This window comes from Ascaphus truei, chromosome 4 (assembly GCF_040206685.1).
Source record: "Ascaphus truei isolate aAscTru1 chromosome 4, aAscTru1.hap1, whole genome shotgun sequence".
Taxonomy (NCBI): domain Eukaryota; kingdom Metazoa; phylum Chordata; class Amphibia; order Anura; family Ascaphidae; genus Ascaphus; species Ascaphus truei.
Genome location: NC_134486.1, coordinates 257,030,564 through 257,053,761, shown reverse-complemented (window position 1 = coordinate 257,053,761; position 23,198 = coordinate 257,030,564). Strand labels below are relative to the sequence as shown.

The 23,198-nt window shown below is 43.2% G+C and overlaps 2 protein-coding genes across 3 annotated transcripts in view; one reads left to right on the top strand and one right to left on the bottom strand.

Annotated features, from left to right (window-relative positions):
- MED23 (mediator complex subunit 23) overlaps window positions 1-8,009 on the top strand; it is a 71,432-nt gene extending 63,423 nt beyond the window's left edge. For both annotated transcript variants that reach the window (XM_075597327.1, XM_075597328.1), the window contains one exon: window positions 4,067-8,009. In XM_075597327.1, the coding sequence (XP_075453442.1) occupies window positions 4,067-4,240 (174 nt within the window). In that variant the 3' untranslated portion in view covers window positions 4,241-8,009. The remainder of the gene's footprint in view (window positions 1-4,066) is intronic.
- The window catches only part of ARG1 (arginase 1), a 39,632-nt gene continuing 23,795 nt past the window's right edge, over window positions 7,362-23,198 (bottom strand). The window contains exons 5-8 of the mRNA XM_075597325.1: window positions 19,819-19,913; window positions 13,472-13,576; window positions 11,696-11,832; window positions 7,362-8,923 (exon numbers count right to left, since the gene is read on the bottom strand). Coding sequence (XP_075453440.1) covers window positions 8,757-8,923; window positions 11,696-11,832; window positions 13,472-13,576; window positions 19,819-19,913 — 504 coding nt within the window. The 3' untranslated portion in view covers window positions 7,362-8,756. The remainder of the gene's footprint in view (window positions 8,924-11,695; window positions 11,833-13,471; window positions 13,577-19,818; window positions 19,914-23,198) is intronic.

Sequence of the window (23,198 nt, the reverse complement as noted above, 5' to 3'; positions counted from 1 at the left end):
GAGTACCATAGATAACATTATACTGAACAGAGCTTTCAAACATCATACAGTAGGTTCCTTCTTCAAGTGTACTGTGACAGCACAGATAAAAGCAAACATACATTTTTTCTACGGCAGTCATAATAATGGGTATACTTCTCCAACCGAAAACGCAAGGGATGAGGGAGTGTGTCCTAGATTTGACCAGTGGTGTTCTGCAGCAGCTTCAGGTGATGAACTGCCTGGTAGCCAAGCTAGAGCTGGTGGGGAAGAAAAACGGGAAGGGGGGGGGGAGACAAAGAAGGGGCTGATGGTGTAGTAATTATAAAACACCTTTAATAAATGACACTTAAAAAAGCCCCCCTGAGGGCGTACTCACACTCTGTATTGCCACTCAGGGCACATAAGGGTATCTTTACAGCCAATGCTGTCCGGTGTGCGTCTCCTCCGTCTCTGGCAGTCTCTGACGGTCCCCACAAGCAGCCGCTGGGGTTCTCGTGCAGCTTGACTGGAGTCGGCGTCTGGCGTCACGATCAACCGGGAACGGATTGCCTCCTCCTCCTCTTCCACTCAACGCGTTTCGCAAGATAGGGTTAACTTGCTTCGTCAGGAGGGCGTTTTCTAGAGGATTGTGGCTTTTTCCTCTTAAGGTTGAGTGGTACTTTGATTATATATATTTTATTGTCGTTACCTTATTTATATTGCATATTTTCCCTTTCTTGCATTTGCTTGTTATATTTGTTAACCACTGAGTGGTGCTGTGGCACTGTATTAAGGAAGCGCCGGGCAGTTTATTTCTGTTTCATACTTCTCCAACAAGCTGAGGTAGGATAAGCACTTCCTAAAACCTCCCTACATAAGGGGGCGTCTCCCCACAGGTCAGTTATTCTTGTCCTACCTTAACTGAGGTAAGGACGTTGGCAGGATGTTCCCTGCCGGTCTATTTTAAAGTCTAGCCAATTTTTGTTTTAAGTTACTCTTAGGCCGCTTTCATGCCATCCTTGGGAGCAAGGAGGTGGTTTTCCTGCCCTACCTTTACCTTTCCTGAAGCCGCCATGGTAAGCTGCATGCGCCGCTCGCAGCGCTTAGGTGTCCTCCCCCTGGATCTCATCTGTCGGCGGGCTGCTTGGTGTTGTCCCAGGGAGTTCGAAGGCCTATGACGTCTTGACGCTGCTTTTGATGCCGACAGAGTGACGGGCTCGTTGTTTTGGCACTAAAATTTGTTTTACAACCTCCCTGTTGCTGTCGAGGTCCTATACCTGGGAAGAAACTGGATCTGGATGCCAGGTATTTAAAGGGGCAGTTGACGTGAGTAGCAGCATGTCGGCTCCTTCCGCAGTTACAGGGGACCTCAAAGTTGACCAGCCTCTTCAAGATGCTGAGGTTGTTAAATTTAGAAAGGCTACCTTCAAGTCTTGGTTCTGTGCAGACTGTGAGGTTAAGCTCGCAGCTACCTACCCCAATAAATTTTACATTGATTGCATTAAAAAAAATGGTGGATTAGGAAAATTCTGCACAATTGACTGGTTTCATTGACTGGCTGAAGACTTTGCTTATGGATTCTTTTGTTTAAGTGCAATCTCAAGGGTCTTTAACGAGACTTAGGTCACAAACGTCACTAGATCTACAGCCTGAAAGTTTCATTGATTGCTCAGAGCAAACATTGGTTTCAGAACTTCGGTTTCTTCCTCCTCGGATGAAAAATATTCGCCATGCAGAAGTGGGATCCTTTAATGTTGAGGTTATAGATAAACTCACCAAGTTATTATTATAAGTTGGTAAGAAATACAGCAATTCCACTGGCAAATGGATCATCTTTTAGGGATCATATAGACCGTGGAATAAAATGGGTCCTGCGCAAGCAATATTCTGCTATTGGCGAGACATTGAAGCAACGGCCTGTTTGTCAAAGATGGTCAGTATTTGGATTTCTAATCTTGAAGATAAGATTGACGCAGGAATAGCAAGGCGCAGAAGGTGCTTAACGACTTTAAGAATTTAAAATATTTGATTTCATTTTTTTATGTGATGCCTCCATGGATGTCATTCGACTAGCAAGGTCATCGGCATATTCCATAGTCGTAAGAAGAGCATTATGGCTTAAAACTTGGGCAGCGGATGCCTGGTCTAAAAATAACCTAGTCTAGTTACCTTTTGCAGGTATATACACCTTTGGGGAACTATTAGACAATATCATCTCTAAGATGCTTGGAGGACAAGATCACTTCTTGCCCAGCAGAGAAGATTCTGTCCATCCTCCTTTGTCATATCGTCAGGACGAGTTTTCCAGGAGGCAAGATCCTACAAACAAGGAAGAGCCTATAATCGGAATTGGGTTTTACACCAACACTACTCCTGGGGTCAAGGTCTCCCTAGACAGTCCACGCCTCTTCTCATGACATTTGTAAGGCTGCGCTTATGGCGACGTCACGTCAAAAACATATGCATTGTTGCCGTCGTCGCCGCTTATTGTGCAAGCAACGGCGATGACGCGACCAAGCGATAGCGCTACCAAAAATCTGGTAGTCGCCGTTATTTGATTTTTTTTCGGCGACAGTCTTTTTGTGTCTTCTTTTATGACGTCACTGGCCTTGTAGCCAGCGACATTGCCTAAACTTGAATTGCAACTATCGCGACTGGAGACGTCAGCCGTCGCCGTCGCTGGCACTATAAGAGCAGCCTAAAGCAGCAAAGTGTTCTTCGCTACACACTTTGGCTAAACATTACTGACCTAGATGTTCAATAATCTGAGGATGCAAGGTTTGGTAGGAAGGTGTTTCAAGTAGTGGTTCCAACTATAAAAAATTATTCCCTCCCAACAGCTCTAAAAATTGCTCTGGGACATCCAATTATTATGACTATCATAGAGGACGTAGAAGAAATAAAGGCATGTACCTTTTAGATATTTAATTTTCTACGTCCTCTTGCAGGGTATTTCCCTTTGTCTTCTTATGATGTTATTATTATGTTTTGTGCTTCTCTTGAAGAAGGCTTTGACAGAAGATAACTGACCTGAGATGGAAGACGCCCTCTTTTATATAGGGCGGTTTTAGGAAGTGCTTGTCCTACCTGACCTGGTTGGAAGTGTAACCCCATTATTATGACTGGAGGACTTGTAGTAAGGGGAGTGTGGTAAAAAAAACCTCTGGAGTGAGTTTTCAAGTAGGCTGTTGAGAAGATTCGCATATTTAGCAGGAACTAACTATGCTACAGTAGGTGTCAGCCGAGATAATAGTGGGAGGCTGCAGGGCGTGCGTGCGACCGCGTGACATCACTAACGCGGTGTGCACAAGTGAAACCTGCACTTTAGGTGCTGGAGACCTCTGGAGGCATTGCCAGTGATGTCACGCAAGCGGTTCGCCATTATTGGCTAAACCACTCCACATGACACTGACATCACACAGCAGTCGCGTCTCAAAACAAAATCTTTTGTAGCCTCAAAGTTTGGTCTCGTCATTGGACCCGTACTATGGGCACCCGCGACGGACTTCAGGTATTTGTTTTGGCGCCGCGCTCTGTCGCCGCCACTATAATCTCGGCCTTGGGTGGATCAATAGCAGAAGTGTGAATAGCTGTAGATCAAGAAGTGTTATAAATATTTCTATAATAGATCATGAATCCAGTACCTTGATTTAAGCCATTATTTTTAAAGTCCACCACATTGCAGGGTTATGATCCTTGTATATTGATCTTCTTGTTGTGAGCCATGGGGGTGTTTGTGTCTGTGCATATACGTTTGCATTTCTTTTCATTGCAGGACAGTGTTCTTTGTTTCTGTATTCTGGTTAGTAGAAAATCTGTTTCTAATGAGTATGTTGGTAGGCTGCTTGTAGACCATCACTTGTATTTCTGGGAATACATATGTATATGTAACTGTTCTGCCACAGTGTGAGGTTTTGAAAGCTCTGGACCCTTAATTTTCATCAATGAGGAACTAATATTGTCAGCTTAAAGGTATCGCAATCTACAACAAATCTGCTCTTCTCCGGGACCAATACAACGATTAGAACTTTGAGCAAGTATTTTATAGAAAAGTTTCCTAAATATTATGTTACTTTCTAATTACTATTCGTCTTTTATCTTTCAGGTAGAGAAAATAATTTGCAATTTAAGGCCAGCTTTAAAGCTGCGTCTGCGTTTCATAACCCATATCAGCAAACTGGAGCCAGTTGCTGGACCCCCTCAGCCCATGAACAGCGGATCTCCAGCTCCACAATCCAGCCAGGTGCCAGTCAGCGTGGCTTTGCCTGTAACCCAGTGAAAACCATACAAGTGGCATTACAGGTTTTCCACCTGTTATGAATTATGAACAGATTTGCTGCAGTCTTTAAGTCATGAAGGAAATGTGACTGCTTAATAGTTATTTTGATCAACCTCTTCATCTTTATTCTATCCACAGTCGACTAGACTTTTTTTTTTAAATTTAAATATTTGTTGCCCCTTTGAATTTGGATGTTTGCCTTCTACTGAGGTGGCTATTCAGCATTAGGATGTTTCTATCCTTCTTTTTTTTTTGCATGTGCCTTTTAAGAGGAAAGCCTATAAAGAAACTGTTCATTAATTATACAGTACTTGCAAAAAAGTTGACCGCATCCTCCAAATGATTTACTTTCCATGTTTTATCCAGGTTTTTATTTGAGGGGAAATGGCTTAAAAGATTGGTCTGCATATTTCATTTACTTACAATGATTGCTGCCAAAAATTGGGACAGACTGATTTGTTAATTCCATCCCTTCCCATTTCGTCACACGGTGCATGTGGAGGAGAAATGGTCACATTGGGCCTTTAAAGAAACAACATTACATTGAGTTTTTTAGTAGCCTGCTTTCAACCTTCTTTCCGCACCTGTAAACCATATGACATGAAACAGTACTACTGCCGATCTTGATCAGATGAAAACTTCCTAAGATGTTTTGAAAACTTCTATAATATTCCTGGCTGCACAGAAAAAAAAGCACATAGAAGTGAACTGACTTGTCGCTATGAAAGGAGTCATCTTGCCATCGTTGAACAGCGTGAATTATTTTGGCAATTTTTACTTCCATCTGTATTTTGGAGATTGATGTATATAATTGAGAGGGAATTAGAGTATTTCAAATGTGTTTTCTACAGCCTTTGCTACAAAACGCTCAAATCTACAGAAGATTGACACTATGCGGCATGTTTACCTCGCAACGGGTCACTCCACTGTTTGCGAGATATGTATGAAATAAAACGCAACATTTTGAAAAACCTGATTAAATTGTCATTTTAAGCAAACAGAGAGAATTGAACTTCAATGTCTGTCAGTTGTCGGTTCCGAGTGTACAACAATTGTAAACTGTGCTGCACTGTGACCTTGAAATGCACAGAATGTATTTTTTTAACTGTATGGCCATTTTGTTAGAAGGGAGTGGAATGGTATAACCCAGCCACAAACATTTGTTGAGGATTTTCAGTATATTCTTTCTTTTGTACGTGTTTTAATTGAATTGTTTCTGGTTGGGAGAAAACTAGTACAGTAGTTATTTTCGGGTCTTTATCTGTCAACATAATTTTTTTTTTAACACAAACGGAAAACAATAATTGAAATAGTATCACTGGTTTTGTATTTTTCTGGTTGCATGTTCCTTTGGAGGTGGTGAGTTCATGCATTTGTCTGCAAAAGAGCGGTGTTCATTGTACAGAATTAAAAAAAAAATAGCTTTCCAACTTTTGTGAATGAAATTTCGAAAGCCTTTTGTGAGGGAGATTTCTAATGCCCATCTCTTTTTAAAATGTTCTCATTCCAGTTTAGCTTTATGTAAATAATAATGTTGATGCTTTCTTTTGAAAGCTATAGCGGTGTACGTTTTTTAATATATATCTCCTAGGTCCCATAGCACAATATAAAATAGTAAAAGGTCAAGCTACTGTCAACCTGCAATAAATAGCAGTAAAGTGCGTACAATACTTCCAACTGGCTACACCCTGGCCACAGTGCGCATGTGAGGAGGTGGGGAGTGGGGACTTGATGCACGGCCTGGCTTTCACTGCCGCCGGTACGGCTGTGAAAGCAATGAGCGGATGAGCAGCCTTTGACTGTGGGCGTGTTGCGGCGAACACAGTATCTGCGCATGTTAAAATGTACGGTGGTGTGCGCGTGCATGCACATGGCATGTGATTTGTGCACATGCCCATTGTCAGCCGTTGGCGGCGCAACGGTAGTTGTGCGCTTGCGCAGTAAGTGATTCACTTGAAGGGCTATATTGCCGAATGTGGGGAGGCGACTATTGGGTTCTGCACATGCGCGCCGCGGCCCACAACCTCTTCTTCTGCGCATATTGTGTTAACATCGATGCAGGCTGGAATTGTGTTTTTTTGCGCATGTGGAGCGCGACGGGCGCGTCCCCATTAGGAGTGTGACGTCACCCGCATTACGTTTTTTTCTTATAAGGTAAGGATTTTTTCCAATAAACGTTGTAGGTGCCAGCAAAGAAGTTTCACTTCAAAATAAATAAAATGTGTAAGTATGAAAATATTCATCTGATCACTGCATTATATAGATAGTATGATGCAGTGGCTAAATGTTGTTTTGAGTGTTTATGATGTGTGTCCATTGACCAGTGCTTCATATGATCATATCTATACTGGTTATAGCATGATGGACTTTTGCCAGAAGAAATAAAATCACTTTTTTCGAGGAATTTCATACTTAATCAGTTCAAAAGAGTACTAGTGCCGTGAATGAAATCTTGTTTAAAGGATCAGGAGGGACCCAAGTTGGAGACAGCTGCGCAATGCAGTGTGCTGTGATTAGAGATGTCAGGAACTTTAACACAATAAAAAGATTGCATCTTCTGACCCCCAAGTAAAGAGGCAAATTATGTACTTTATTTTGTGGTATTATATTTTATATACATGGCAATATTTTAATAAATGGTGCAGCCTGCGTTTAAAACACACCACAAAGTAATGTGTTGTTTTGCAAAGGATGTGTTTAGAAATGTGTGCTTAGAGGGGACACACTATATTTTACCATCCATAAGACTGTAAACTCATGTGAAATGTAAATGTCAGCATTGTAAACCTACTGTAGCGCCGATGCGTATTCTAAAACAAATCGGATTAACAGCGGGGGTCCCTGGCAGTCCCATTCAAACTGATTAATCCGATGGGCCATTAGTCTCTGCAGAAATGTCACTGAAATGTTTGCAGCATGTACCCAGCATGTACCTGGATCTTGTTGGTGATAGCCCCAGATTTTCCAAGGCAAGTTTTAGAATACTCGTCGGCGCACCTGTATTGTTTCTCATCTCTATAAACCCTGAGCAGCCATCACGTTAATGGTTTTCTTTTCGAAGATTACGTTATCCCTAACCACATGTATACCAATTTAGACAGCCAGATTAAAAAAAGATGTATTACCTGGATTCATTGTATTTATTTTTTGTCGTTCTATTTTTGGCAAACGTTTACAAGGCAATACATGAACAAGTAGGATTAATTTAAACATGCATAATATGTCATTCAATCATGTCTACTCAAATCTAAAGGTATAAACAATTTTAACATTTGGAAAGTAAATAAAACAATTTTCAACACGTTGACTTTCTACAAATATTAAATATTAAACCTTTACACTACCCTAAAGAATTATATGGTACGGTAAAGAGCTGGCACACCAGAGGCCATTGTAAAAATGATTTTTTCAAAGCACTGATCAGGCTAATTGCTACATTGGAACGGTCGGCCCGATCCAATTGAAATGAATCGCCTCCACTTCTGTTTCTGTCGTTGGTTGACAAGTCATGGACATGATCACTACAGAAGCGAGCACATAGCCGCTAATCCCAAATGTCTGGTTGGACTCGATGTTGCCGTATGTCCGGCAGCGAAAAGGTTAAAAGTAATCCCATCCAATTAATTATAATGTTTTTGTGATCACAGCTAAAGTTGACTTACCTTTTTTAGATTTTTATCCTGATTTGACTACTAACCTGCAGTATTCTGGGGAATTATCATCCAGTATATTGGAAGTTATAAATTTGTTTTGTTGACCTGTGATGCATTTTATCAAAATGTTCCCAAATTTGTCTCTATCGCTTTCTAATTCTTTTTGTGTGTTTTATCCAGCTCATTTTAAATACAAATAATAACCTTTCTCTCCATAGGTCTATGGTTGGGGGGAGACTTCTGTATCCATTGGAAACCATTTAAAGGAACGTGTATGAGGAAAGATTGATGTTTGGTATTTGTGGTTTATCACAAAATCGTATTGTATAATCATTTGTGCCTTTGATACAGTGTCTTGTGTATCTGACTAGAGATGTCATGTTAGTCTTGTATATTTGGGAAATTATTACCCCTAAAATCAATGCTTGGATTTAAAGAATAGTCTCTCACCTAGGACCAGATTGAATGGCAGTTAATATTTAGGGAGTTTAAATGTGGTTGATTGGGGAATTTTTTAATACATCTACAATAAAGTATAATATTTTCATTTTGTGAAGAGACTTTGTGGAACCTTCTATCTACCGGGAAATTGTCAATCCTCATTTTTCTGTTTGGAATGCTTCTCATGATGGTCGTTGGCTAAAATGTTTACAGTAGAGGATTAGGTGTTTGGGGGAGGGCGGGGAATCACTTTCAAGATTGAATCTTCTTAGACGATTAATGTTCTTGCCCTTTGTGTGACGGTCCTTTTTTTTTTTAAAGTCCAAGAATTTAAATTTACTATAATATAATTGATAACAACAATGATCACACAAGATGCATCATTTAATTAAGCGTTGAATTCTAGCCGTAAGCATGTGGAATCAGTTTGGGCCAGGAATTGAACTTGTTGGCGTGTGGTATCCTTCACGTGCTTTTCCAAAGCTGGATAAAATCATGTTAAGAGCCGTGTTGATTGTTTGCTGAACATCTTTCTGTGTCTCTCCCCTGGATGGGTTGACTTCCATCATATCTACAGCCGAAAGCAATCCTAAAAAATACAAAATATTTTTTTTTAGGTAAGATGTTGCAAATATAACCTTTTTGTACCAGAAAAAAAATCCCCTATAAAAAGGTAGACGACAAAAAATCACAAAATATAAAGTTTTCATTTTTTTTTTTTTTAGAATTTTTCCTCCAAATTGGTTTCTATACTATCACTTGGTAATTGTTTGCAAATGTCAAAATATTATGTGAAGAAAAACAGTTTAAAAAAAACTCTCAGGCTTAAAATACAATTCCCATCCCTCTTTATATATTTTTGTAAACCCACTTAGGCACTTCCCAGTTGATTCAATGCTCCTCCTATTGCTTCATCCATAAAGTGCTGTATAGAAAAGTACTGAGGAGTTTATTACACCTAAAATGCCTGCGAGTAATGTCTAACCCTTTCTGTTTGTATATTATTTATTATTTATGGGTACAGTAAGTGGCAAGTATTTTTGTGAGTCATAGGGTTGACAGGGAGCTTGTCCAAAAGTACTGGATACAATGGTGAAAGGTGTGCTACGCGCGAGAATTGTTGGTGGGGAAGAATGTTATTTATAAATGACCTGACGGTTACGTAATTTTTTCTAAATTTCACTCCAAGTATTCATCAATTTGCACCAATGTATATTCTATTTTGGAAAAATCTGGGGAGGAGTCTTGGGAGGGAGCGCCCTTCCAAGGATTTTTTTTAGGAAATAGAGTATGAAATCGGGCAAATTGATGCAAATTGGTGCATGCTTGGAGTGAAATTTAAAACAAATTACGTTATGGTCAGATCATTTATAAATAACTGACCAGCAGTCATACTGTACATGGTGAGCAATACTAATCTTAATGCTCCTCCCACAAATTAAAAGATTGTTGCACCCCTCCTCATCCTCTCTCCCCTTATCTTCTCACCCCCTCATCCTCTCATCCCCCCGACCTTCATCTTCTCTCATCCCCCCGACCTTCATCCTCTCACCCCCCCGACCTTCATCCTCTCACATCCCCCCTCCCTTCATCCTCTCTCATCCCCCCTTCATCCACTCTCATCCCCCCTTCATCCTCTTTCATCCCCCCTCCCTTCATCCTCTATTCTCCCCTCCCTTCATCCTCTCACCCCCCCTCCCTTCATCCTCTCTCATCCCCCTCCCTTTATCCTTCATACTCCCAACCTCCCTGCCTTCATCCTCCCACTCCCCCCTCCCTTCATCCTCCCACTTCATCCTCCCACCCCCCTCCCTTCATCCTCTCATCCCCCCTCCCTTCATCCTCTCACCCCCCCTGCCTTCATCCTCTCACCCCCCCGACCTTCATCCTCTCACATCCCCCCTTCATCCTCTCTCATCCCCCCTTCATCCTCTCTCATCCCCCCTCCCTTCAACCTTCATACTCCCAACCTCCCTGCCTTCATCCTCCCACTCCCCCCTCCCTTCATCCTCGCACTTCCCTCCTCTCATACTCCCAACCCTCTACCTCTATCCTCTCATTCCCCCTCCCTTCATCCTCCCAACCCCCTCCCTTCATCCTCCCAACCCCCTCCCTTTATCTTTTCACTCCTCCTCCCTTTATCCTCTCGCTCTACCTTCACCCTCCATGGGGTAGGGAACGGGTGCAGAGCTGCCTAGGTGCCGGTAGCGTTGCGGGCGGTCTGCGGCTGCTGCAGCCGGAGCTAGGCAGCATACTCAGCCATTTTGGATATCCACACATGCGCGGAAGAAGCTAGGCGCAGTGGCCTTAGAGTTATGGTGGCCATCATAGGTGGCTACACATAGGAGACCACAGGACTACATGTCCCATAGTGCTTAGGGACGGTGCACAACGTGGGGACAGACAGCCAATAGGGCTGCAGGCACCACCGCAAGGGAGAAAGGATACTTTTGACGCGCATAGGAGCATGCCAGTTGGGAGCAGGATGCAGAGGAGAGAGGTAGTGTCCTAGGTGCCTTTCCCCTGTAGGCCCCAGCTAATCCCAAACTCACTGTAGTTGTCAGCGCACGTATAGGGAAGGCCCTTTCAGTTAAGGACACCCCCTTTAGTGTGCTGTTAGAGCTGCTACAGCAGTGATAGAGCTACACAGCGATCGGTGCCCTGAGGCCTGTGACCAGGCCACAGGCATTGCTAAGAGACACTTAAAAGGGACACACTCCAACGCGAGATCCCTCAGAGGTGGACGCCTTCGTGGAAGGAGCTGATAGATCACGTCATGGGATCACTCCGCGGTCTGACGGATCCACGCTACAGTTTGGCCTGGTCTGGCCTAAGACCAGCAAGGTATCTGCAAGTGCACCAACGGCCACACACTTTGGGGGTACCTCACTGGGATGTGGACAAGGTGGTGGGCTTACACTGTGGAGGTACTGTGTGGTTACGCCCTTGCATGGCCTTGTTATTATAGTGTGTGTTATATGCAAGTAAATATAAGTTGGCTATACAGTGTGTGTATACTTATTCCTTTACTGGTGGGTTCATGTCAGGTTATCCTACTGCGTTAGGATCACTCTCAGGTGGAGGCGCTGTATACCATCGAACGTGATCATCCCAGGCTTCCAGCGACGGAGGGTCAAACCTCCTGTAAGCCACGCAGGCACGGCAGCACAGGTAGTTTCCCTTATACACGGGTAAAGGGGGCTACACTTAAATTAAACAATGCCACAGTCAATAGTTCACTTTGATCCTAGTAGATGCTTTCCCTTTTAAGATAAACTGATAGGATGGCACTTTACAAAGCAGCAAGAGATCCAGTGTGGATTGCACATGTTAGGCTGAAGAGGTGATCAAAAACATTTACCTGTTTTATAAAGCTGTTCTGTTATGTACATTCCCTCTCTGTAAGTCAGCCCTCCATGGACAGGTGTTCCTGTAGCTGGGGCTACACTGGGGTCCAGGCCATCAATGTCAAAACTTAAGTGGATTGGCCTCTTCTTCCTTTTACCAAACATAAGAGACAGCTATCAATGGTATGTAGCAAAATATTTGTTATGCAACTGTAGGTTGGTCTGGGCATCCAGTATTTTAGTGCTACAAAGTCTTTTCTTAATTAAATTGTGTATCTTAACTAACGGGGGGGAGAGAACATATCTTAATGCCGTCTGTTAAATTAACCTGCAATACACTGTACATTGAAATAAGCTTTAATGGGTTTAGAGAAGCAGTGTTGCCTATCTTGACATTTCATGCTTGGTGGATAAATATAGTAAGTGAGATTGAGATGTACCAGTTTTTAAATACAAATCTAATGCTTGGTTGCTTCAATCAGATATCCCATGTTGGTAAGTTCTGTACTATTTATTCCTTATGTACTACTTCACTGTATGTAGAACTGAGTGTCCTTTGTGTGGAAATAATTGGTGCTATACATATGACTGAATTGTACATTCTTACTTCTTAACAGCAGTCCGGTGTATGAAACATTCTTTTAACTTAATTTGTTAAGTGTAATGTATTTAACACAAGTAGCTAGATCTTCTCTAACGCACGCTTTGATATAGTATTGATTTGGAGAAAAGTCTTGAAAAGGCACAGTAATTTAGATGCATTGTGCTATATGTGCATGAAGTAACTCCTTTCTCCTATGGCTAGTTTGTACAGTTCAACCACAAACGGGGTAAATTAATTTTAAAGTCACACTGTGAGATACATAATCCAAATTACTTTAACTGCATAACATAGGAAGTTCATAAATACAGACATTTATTGAAGCAGAGTTTGTAGTGTTGAAGTTATGTTACGTCATTGAAATCAAAAAATCATATAGTAATTAAAGGTTATTGACTCATAACTTGGTCATCTTCTACTGTTGGTACATCCCAGTGATTTATATAAAATATATCCTAAACATACTTGCAAGGGGCTCTTGTAGTAAAGATTTTAGAATTGTTTATTATTGGATCACAAGTTGGTGGCTAAGCTGTGAGTTGTCAGCCCATACCCACGTCCCTTGCTCCTACTGAATATGTATACTATGAACTGTATTTTTAGAGTAAATGTTTATTTAGCAGTGAAGTGCAATACTTAATAAGCTGGGGTAAGTTTGTAAAATGTGCATTTTTCTGTAAGAGAGAAATCACCCACCGCTTTGTTTTATTCTTGCACATTAAATAGCATTGATTGGAGACTCTCATTCTTAGGCACACACACACACCAGTGCTTAGGTTAACATGCATTAGTATTTATTTATTTGAAGTGCTTTTAACCTGAGCTTGCACTTGATTTTGTATGTATATTCTCATTTCTAGTGTCAATGGTATAAAACATGGGTACATGACACTAAAAACTAAATATTTATGCAAATCCAAACAACATAGTATTCATTTTAGCTGACATTTTTAGAACAGTGAAATTAAATTAAAAAAAATGTTTCAGTAAAGAATATTATACTGCGTTATACTGAAATCAATGCCCCCAAATCACAACCTTCTCAAATTTATTTTTCTTTGCAAGTTTGGATCTTAAATTCCTACTACATTAAAATGGCAATTAATGTAGATTACAAAGCTCATATCCCATGTCTCAGTTTTGTGTGAATATTCTGAGTATTTGCACACTTGCATCTTCATTCACTTACTTGCCCACCAAATACTCAAGAGTTTCTTCCATCACTTTGTCAATTTTAAGACTATCCACATCAGACATTGAATAGTATTTTATTCCAAGTGTCTTCAGAATACAACTAGGATAATAAGAGTGAAAATAAATGTTAGATTTTTTTTTTTTGTTAATACTCAATTTATTGGTTTAGAAACGGATTCTATAATCATACAACAATATTAAACACAAAGAAAAGGAGGGAGGGGCATGGAGGAGGGAGGTACAGAAAAGAGAAAATGAAAAAAAGGGGGTATGTTAGATTTTAATTACAGGTCCTCAGATGGCAGAAATAAAGACTATAATAATGTTATGAGAATGGCAGTGTAAATAATACTGTATATTAACACTCATGATTTTTTTTTTTAATAAGACTGGCTCAAACCACAAAGGAATACATTGTGTTGTGGAAATACATTATCCATAACTACAACTGCTGCCTCTCCCTCCACAGTTTCTTACATCTGATGCACTATTTTATGCTTACACCACTTACGATATGGAGGACTTTTATATCTATATCAAAAGCATGGGCAGAGAAACAGATTGTGATGCATGGCATGCTAATCTGTGCATTGTCATTCAACTCCTACGGATACTCACCAAGATGCAACATAGGGCTGCATGGGCCCGGGCAAAATTGGAGGGAAATGCTTTAAAACAGAGCAAAACTGGGGCATTTTACCCCTGCACCAACATTGCCTAGATACATAGACACCTAAATGATCTAGGGTAAGGGTTGCCAACCTGTGGAATGGCATCTAAGGTCGCCTGAATGATCCTCTGGGGGATCAGCCTCTTATCGCACTGGAAATCTGTCATGGGAGACCAGGCATTTACACCTTTTTACCAGGATCATACATTGAGCAAAACAGGTAAATTAAATAAATTGTAAATTTATTCACAGAAAAGGCAAACACACAATGTTACACAAACTACATAAGAAACACATTTACTTGGGAACTGGGGTAAAAACTAAACTCTTCTAGGTGCAGGGAATTCTACATAAGGATTTTCTCCTGACTGAGACTGCCTACAATGTCCTGGAACTGAAATCAGCCTGCAGTTCCAGACGCCACCCCTCGCCTCTCTCCAGAGGTCTGGATTTTTCCTTACTGGACTTGGTGCTTTGAATCTGCAAATCTGATTGGCTCAGGGGTTTGTAATACTTCTGAGTTGCATTCATAGAACCCTACAGCCAATTCGGGTGTGGAAACATGTCCCACCTGCCAATTAGAGTGGGGCTCATCTGGCTGATGTCAGAGGCCGGGGGCGTGTTGAGCCAGCTCGGGACGCCCCGAGGACGGGACGTATGTTCTGGCCAATAGGAAAAGCGCCTACGATCACCATCTTTTCCTTAGCCAGCCTTTTACCCCGCTGGGCAGGCGCCACTGAGTCTAGCAGACCACAGGGGGTCTCTGTTCTCTGGACCCAGTACTCTGCCCTGCCCCATTCCCTTAGCACCTCAACACCTCTCAACATCCCATCTTCTCTTTAATCTACGGCTTCTATGCAGACTAGCTGGCACCTTAAACATATGCCCAGGCTGACTGCATAGAGGCTTATGGTAAATGTAAAAAAAAAACATGTCATACTTTGTTGTACCCACAAACCCAAGACAAGTTCTGGGACACCTTGGCATTATCTGGGGTACCCCCATTAACCTAGGGATTCACTCAGCTACAGGGATACTTTTCATCCCTGTGCCTCATTTTACTGTGCACAGAGCATATATGTACTTGACACACTTTGTTAATAAAATATACACTTTAAAAACCTAAGTCTTTCTGGTACGAGAAATAGAATAAAATGCTGCACTTTATTTTTCACTAGCCATTTTCCCCACACACTATTGCATAGACTTAGTAGGGATTCTAAGAATCCGCTCACAACCTTACTGTACTGTATATGTATGGTTGGAGCACCGCAGAACCCCTAAACCGGTTCTGGGTACTTGGGCATTTACTGGGTATCGCCATTAACCTATGTACCCCTTGACTGTTTCAGGGACACCTCACATCCCTATGGCCCATTTTCCTTGCTGGTCTGTGCTGAACCAGGGATCAATTAGTGGTGAGTGCCGAAAGCATTTTCAAGGGGAGATATTGCCGGGACATGTGCCTACGTGTTTCCAGGAATCAGACCTAATTCCTGGGCACATTTTTAGGGGAACCAGCAATTCTGGACCCTGACTAGCTAGGCACATTCTGACAACACTTTCTCCTCAAAACCCCCTTGACACTCATACCACAGCAATCTCTGCTTGCTGGCACTTCTGGAAATGTAAAAACAGATAAAATACTTTGCCGCACAATACATTTTATGCATTACACAGTACTGGGCTCAAGAGCTGACTCTTAACCCTTATTACAGATTAGGGATAAACAAACGGGCTTAAACCTTTATTTGAGAGCCTGGTTACCCCCCTACCATCACAAAATCAAACCCAGCCTGCACTAGGACGGAGCTCCCCTATGCAGCAGGATTGGAGGTGAGCTGGAGCATCGTGGCAGATGCAGAAGTTGAGCCCGACTTCCGGTGTAGGCCGGCATGAGAAGAGGCTCTTAAGAATTCAGTGCCACTGCAGCCCCAAGGTAAAATTGTGAGTGATGGAGGGAGGGGTACAGGGTAAAATTGTGATGGAGGGAGGAGGGGACACATTGTGAGCTGGGAATTGAGAAAGGGGAGATTGAGAACAGGGAACAATGAGTGGGGGGAGGATGAGAGGGGTAGGGTATAAAGAATAAGTCGGGTTGGCAGGGCTAGTGAGACAGAAAAAGGGATGGTCCCTGCTCAACCAAATGTGTGTGAATAATTTTATCTTTCTAGAGAGGTGCTATCAGGGCTAAAACACTTGGAAAACACGGAAAGGAGATAGAACCTTTGGAGATGCACACTACTCTAATACATAAAATAATAAAGTTTCATTTATATCTGAACTATACACAAAAAATATATTTAAAAAAAACAAACGAGCGCATGAGTATCGCCAGACTATTATGTAGCCCAGGTAAGTATTAAGAAGCCAAAACGAAGCTGTACCAGAAAAGTTAGCAGATTCCCCAAACCAAATGGCATTAACTGTGTAGCCACTGAGCTGGGTAAATTGCTAATGCTGTTATACCTATAATTAGGGAAAACAGATCCTGCACTTTAGTGTGGTATGATAGCTAAGAAACCAGTTCGCTTAGTATACACCTAGCTGATATAAAGGTGTCACTAGTGTGAGGAAAGAACAACCCTGTATACAGTGCAACTGGCTGTATGTCCTCTTTATCTCAAAGCAACAAGATTAAAGTTATCACTTGTGCCTGTGAGAAATACTGCTCTGCCTAATGATGGGCTACCCCACACAAATCCCTCTATTTTTTAGGGTTTAGGTGTGTAGACGGACGTTCACAGAGGTACACAATTGGAGACTTTATAATGTAAAATTATAATAGGCTTTATTGTGCCTTTTCCTTTTCATCAGGAAACCATCCAAACACAGGGGGAGGGAGGAACAAAGCTTCTATTCACTTGGGAGTAGTTCTAGTGAAATCCTATGCAATTAATTCACATCTCCGTTAGTTAAGCATTTCTCCCAGCCCCAAACACATAGCATGAAATAAGCAGATATAAGCAGTCTCTTAATAATGAAAGTCTTATCTGTTAGCTGCTGTAGAGTAAGCTTCTCTTCTCTCCTGGAACCGCACCCATGCATGCACAGAAAATCAGCATCCAGGTTTAGAAGTCTTATTTGGTGTCTTGCAATCAGCTATGCTCGGCAGAGCTCAAGACCGGTCAGCTCCAGAGATGTGTGTTCTCTTGGTCAGTCTCTCCTTGGAGACTCAAGAACACTGCTCTGTCTCTCCAAAGGTCAGCTCTCATTAAGAGCTAAGGAGTCACTTCCTGTCTCAAAGGCAGGCTTTTTCTACCACCTCTAATCAGGCAGGTGGTGTTAGTTAATTTGCTACCAGCAGTTAACCACCACACTGCTGGATTAGAGGCACATTTGTGAACAGGGATAAGTCCCCTGTTACAGTGTGCTTGGTGAAATGGCCTATGATACCATAACCCGCCACAGAAATGACATCACGTGGTGCTGTAGTACATATACAGAGTGCTCCATTTAAGCTTATAAGCAGATGGGCCAGAATGTATTGCTGTGTATAGGTGAGTATGATATGGTATGCAATGAATGTAGTTATGTGTCCACACTGCCTCTCATCTGCAACCTGAGTGATAGCTGTAAACTCATGCAGATGTTCGTGGTGCAGCTGAGTACGGCATAGTGGGAACACAAACAAACAGTTGTGATGTCGTGAGAGACGTTAGCAATCTCACCCTCACCGGGTATCCCCCTTGTAAACCCCCTTCTTTCCTTTGCTACGGGGAACTCAGATAATGTGGTCACAAATTACCATGATATACCGAGGAAGGAGTACATGGTGCATTATACAGGACCAGATGATCAACGGGATTTCCTAGCAATCCAAACAGGGATATCAGACTCACACACTGACTCAACTAGTGCATACCTAAGTAAGGCTCCACAACTTTGTTAGCTTGTTTATACACATACACACACTGCCTGAGAATCTGGTATATCTATCGACAGAGCTCCTTCAGGGCTTCATGCTGGTAGCACTGTATGACGGTATCGTGACGTCATTACCCATTGGTTAGGGCTGCCAACACAAGGGGGAGGTAGAAACTAGGCCTGGGCCCCAGGAAAGCTGTCAGTGGCCCTACCCGCTGCATATAGACTGCAATTGTCCTTGCCACTGCACTTCTACTGTCCCCTTACGGCTGACGGGGAGGCCAGGGATCCCCCATAATTTTGTTGCCCAGTTATTTGCCTGTCTGAGAAAGCAGTTGGCCCTCCCTGATCTAGGGTTTTAGCAGGTAGGTGACAAAATATACAGATGACACCGAATTGTGCCCATTAAGAAGAGCAACTGGGAGCAACTAATATGTTTGTATCCCTATAAGCTAAAAGGACCCAAGGTTATCGGGAATAGCTCATTGCAAGCATCAGCCCAATGCCTATCAGGATTTACTAGTGGGGTGATGTAACTGTTAAAGGCTTTGAATATTTGAAGATAGAATAGTGGACTGTGTAATCCTTGTTCTTCTACATCTACAATGTATTATGAAGAACTGTAGAGATTGTATGTGCCTGTAGTGCTTCTTCTGAGGTCAATAAGCATAGCATGTCATGCAATAATAATCTACATTTTCATTTGTGGCAACACATTGTTTATTGTATATCTTTTTATATTATTTTAATAGGTAAATGAAAACCAATTAAGGCTGGTTCTATAGTGCGGGCGCACGGCAGTTATAGATGGCTGAGGTTAGTCAGCCCTTCTATACAAGGGTCGCGCTCACGCACGGCAGGGAGCGTAGAGCCGACAGACAGCGGGGAAGACCAGAAAATAAAAATTTTGCGCCCCTACCGCCGTGTGTGTGTGTGTGTGTGTGTGTGTGTGTGTGTGTGTGTGTGTGTGTGTGTGTGTGTGTGTGTGTCAATGACTGCACAAATACTTTTTTTTTTTTTTTTAATTCAACTTTTTCTTTTCTTTAAAAAAAAATCTTATTTAAGCCATTATTTCACTCACACAATCTATACACACACATATACTCACACACGCAGTACCTGTCGCTCCCGGCAGCACTGAGACTTTATACACACGAAAAGCATGCGGCACATGCGCGCGTGGCCGCAAACAGTATAGAACGGCCCTAAGGTCTGTAAAAGTGTGTTAGGGTTACAACGATGGAAATGGATCTGGCAAAACACCATTAGATTCATCAGTGGGATTACCGTGCTATTTATAAAATCAGTCTTTGCTTTGAGATATTGGAGATTTGATTAATTCTTTTTACGATCTATTAGAGTATTTCCATTGTCATTTCCTAGAATTACTTATATAATTTTCTTACACAGTAGAAAGGAACCAAAATAATTTAGTTGGGGGCGTACGTAAATTATGCAGATTAAATCTCAGTCAATTTGACTACATTATGGACAAGAAAATCTATCAGATAAAAAGCAGCTAATTCTCTTACTGTACATTTACCAATTTACGAAAAGGCATAAAACTGGTTGTGTAATTCTCTTGCTCCAGATATGCCCCAATGTTGCCGTTGGGAGACATTAATTAATAAACTCCATGGTTGTTCACTTAGATTGCATATTACCCCAACTGGTTTTCTTGATAATTAAAGTAAAAAAAGAAATAAGATGTACAGTGATATATATCATGTTTAATTTAAATATGAAGCATGTATGATGCTTCATAGAAGCTTGTCAGTACAAGCAATGTACAAGAATAAACTTACTGTTCTCCAGGGTCTACATCTCTCAGTCCAATGTATACGATGTCTTTAGCAGATAGACAAGGTTTCACCCATGAGAATCCTGGAACATCTGGCATCTGAGGAAAAAAGTTCAGCATTTAAACTGTGTGATATCACTTTTTGTAGCTGACTGAGAAGAACCACTAATGAAAATGTAAATAAGTACATAAACAGATTTTATTATGACTAATAAGCAAATTAAAGCTTCCCACTCATGTTATGACTATACTAACAACTGATTGGATTTATAGATTATACAGCCTATCTCATTAATGTGGTTTAAAATTGCACATAATACGGTAGTCTAAAATTTATATAATATTCAGATTTGTAAGAGTGAAACTTTATTGACGTTTTTGTGACCACCAGTGTTAAGTGAGTCAGACTCACTTCAAAAAAGCGATACATGTATAGCCATGTCCCCCCTCTGGGCTCCTTCTTGGCTCCCCCATACCTCCAGATGTGGCGACAGGGTGTGCGGGTGCATCTAGTGAGTGCCGGGGAGGTACAGTGTGCGCAGCAGCAGACGGGCTGGCGATCCGGTCGCCGGAGCTCCGCCGAGGGCGTGCGCATGTGCAGGGATGTATTGCGCATGCGCAGAGCATTCCCAGGTCTGGGGCCATCTTAGTACACCTCGCGCATACGCAGTAGCAAGCGCGAGCGGCTGTGATTACAGAGTGGGTTCCTCTGAGACTACACCCCCCGAATGCATAGGGGCGATGGACCACATGGGTACAGAACAGCCAATAGGGCTGTGAGGATCTCCTGCTCTGCAGTGGATACATTTGGCGTGCTCAGACCTTGCGCTTCAGCCCAAGCTGGGACACAGATGGAGTAAGTTGTGTGTGCAGGTGTCTGTGGCCCCTGCACTAGGCCAGAGCCCCCCTTATAGGCCCCAGCTAGGCCCCGACTCCACAGTAAGCTTGTGGCTGCTACAGGGACAGGCCCTTAGACAGGGACACTGCCCCCATTAGCTGATCAGTGTCAGGGACAAAGCAGTGATGCCACGCAGCAATTGTGCCTGTGGTCTGGGACCAGACCACCACCGCAGGTCTAGAGACTATCTTCACGGTGGGACCCACCAGCTGAATACTACCCCACGTGGAGGCGGATGCCATCGCAGATGGCGACGGCACTGCATCAGACGGTTCTATCATCAGCTGGTGCTACCAGGTGCCGGAGCACCCGGCAGGTATCACAACCCTCAACAAGTGCACCAACTATACACACTGTGGGCAGCGTTGTCATACACTCCCGGGTGGGTTGGCTACTGTGGACACCAGGTTGTTTAGGTGCCCTAGGCACCTCAGTACGTTGGGGACACTCTCACCAAGGATGCGGACTAAGTGGTTGGACAGTGGGATACAGTGTGTGGGTAAGGCCGTGCGATGCTTGAGTTATATGTACTATAGTGTCACCAATTTCATGTCAGTAAACCTGTTATTATATACGCTGTGTGTACTTATTGCATTGGGTCCTGTGAAGAGGTTAGCCTGCGCTATCATGATCCCTCATAGGTGGAGGCGCTGTCATCGGACAATCCAGGTACACCCCAGGCTCCCAGAAGCGGAGTTCAGGCCTCCTGTGAGCCGCAGGTAAAGCACCACATACACTCAGTAGCCGCCACATCTCCCATAGGGTGGGGGAAATAGCACTACACATGGTAGTTCTGTAATGGATGTTTAGCAAGCATCAGACCATCTATATTTTGTCCAACCAAACACATTCTTATTATGTGTCAGCTTGTTACGCCGGTGCTGCCAGCAGACCAGACCTATCCCCTGAGCTGAAAGGGGAAGTGGTAATACACGCACCCGCAGCAAAGGGAGCGTGTTCGGAGTGTGGTATGAAGCGTTGCCAGGCCAGGTGTAGTAAGGTAGACAATACTTGCCGGTACTGGTTGTAGAGATAGAGTGAATGATGCCTTTCCGAGGTCAGGGAGTGGAGAGTGGAGATAGGTCATAGTCCAAGCCGTGTTCAAGGGGTTACCAGAGTGAGCGTTGTCCAAGGGGTGCCGAGATCGAGAGCCAGAGGGGGTAGTCATACAAGCCGCGTCAGAACCTGTGAAAACACTGAGAGAATCCAGAAGTACTTCCATACAGAAACTATGTCGAGCGACGAGTGATGGGAAGCACAGGCATAATAAAGCTGGGCAGGCCAATGAGAAAAGGGGGCAGGCCTGGAGGACTGCAAGGAGTCTTCCCTGCTAGGAGGGAGGTGTTACAGCCCAGCTGAGTGTAATCCTTGATTTGCATGGAACTGTGTGATGCTTGGGGGCGACGCCTCACTGCAGGAGCAGTGGTTAAAAGTGCTCTGTTAGGCATGTGCTCTGTAAGCTGAGAATGCATGCACATAACGTCTGGGGCTGGCGTGCGTGTAGGTGTGCGTGCAGGCGCAGGTAGCGTGGGTGCGCCCGGCGCTGAGCAGAGGAATCGCCGAGGGGAGTGATCCCGCGACGGCGGCAGGGGCGAGGAGCCGTGGAGGCCGGTAAGGCAGGATTGTTTTGTGTGTCCAGGGGCTCCCTGCGGAGAGGGAGTGCTCTGTGTGGGAAGCGAGGAGAACGCCGATTCCTGACAGTATCCCCCTCTTCAGGAACGGCCTCAGGACGGTCCAAGAACGGTTTCTCTGGAAACTTTTTCCTGAAGGACTTAAGAAGGGCCGGGGCATGAATGTCCTTTGAAGGTACCCATGATCTCTCTTCAGGGCCAAAGCCCTTCCACTGCACCAAGAACTGGAGCTGACCCCTGGATAGGCGAGAATCCAAAAGAAAGTGAACTTCGTATTCCTCGTTATTTTGTACAGTAATGGGATCCGGTTTACGAGTCTGATCCGGAAAGAAGTGACTGGAGATGAATGGTTTTAAAAGGGACACATGAAAGACATTGGGAATCTTCATACTGGGTGGTTGTTGGAGCCGGAATACCACAGGATTGATTTGTTCACAAATAGGGAAGGGTCCCAGGAACTTAGGTGCCAGTTTACGAGATGGTACCTTGAGGTGGATATTCCTAGACTAGAGCCATACCAAATCCCCTGGTTTGTAACTGGGCGCCGAACGACGACGACGATCGGCCTGTAGTTTCGATCTGCGGGAGGAGTTGAGAAGGGTAGACTGAATCCTGGACCATGCGGTTTGGAGGGAAGAAATGCGTTCATCTATGGCTGGTACTCCAGAAGGAATGTTGGGGATGGGAAGACAGGGAGGGTGGAACCCATAATTTATAAAGAAGGGTGACTCCCGGGTGGACTCGTTTTTTGCAGAATTGACGGCATACTCTGCCCAAGAGAGGAGTTGAGCCCAATCATCCTAGAAATCGGATATAAAACATCTCAGGTACTTCTCCAGGGATTGATTGATTCTC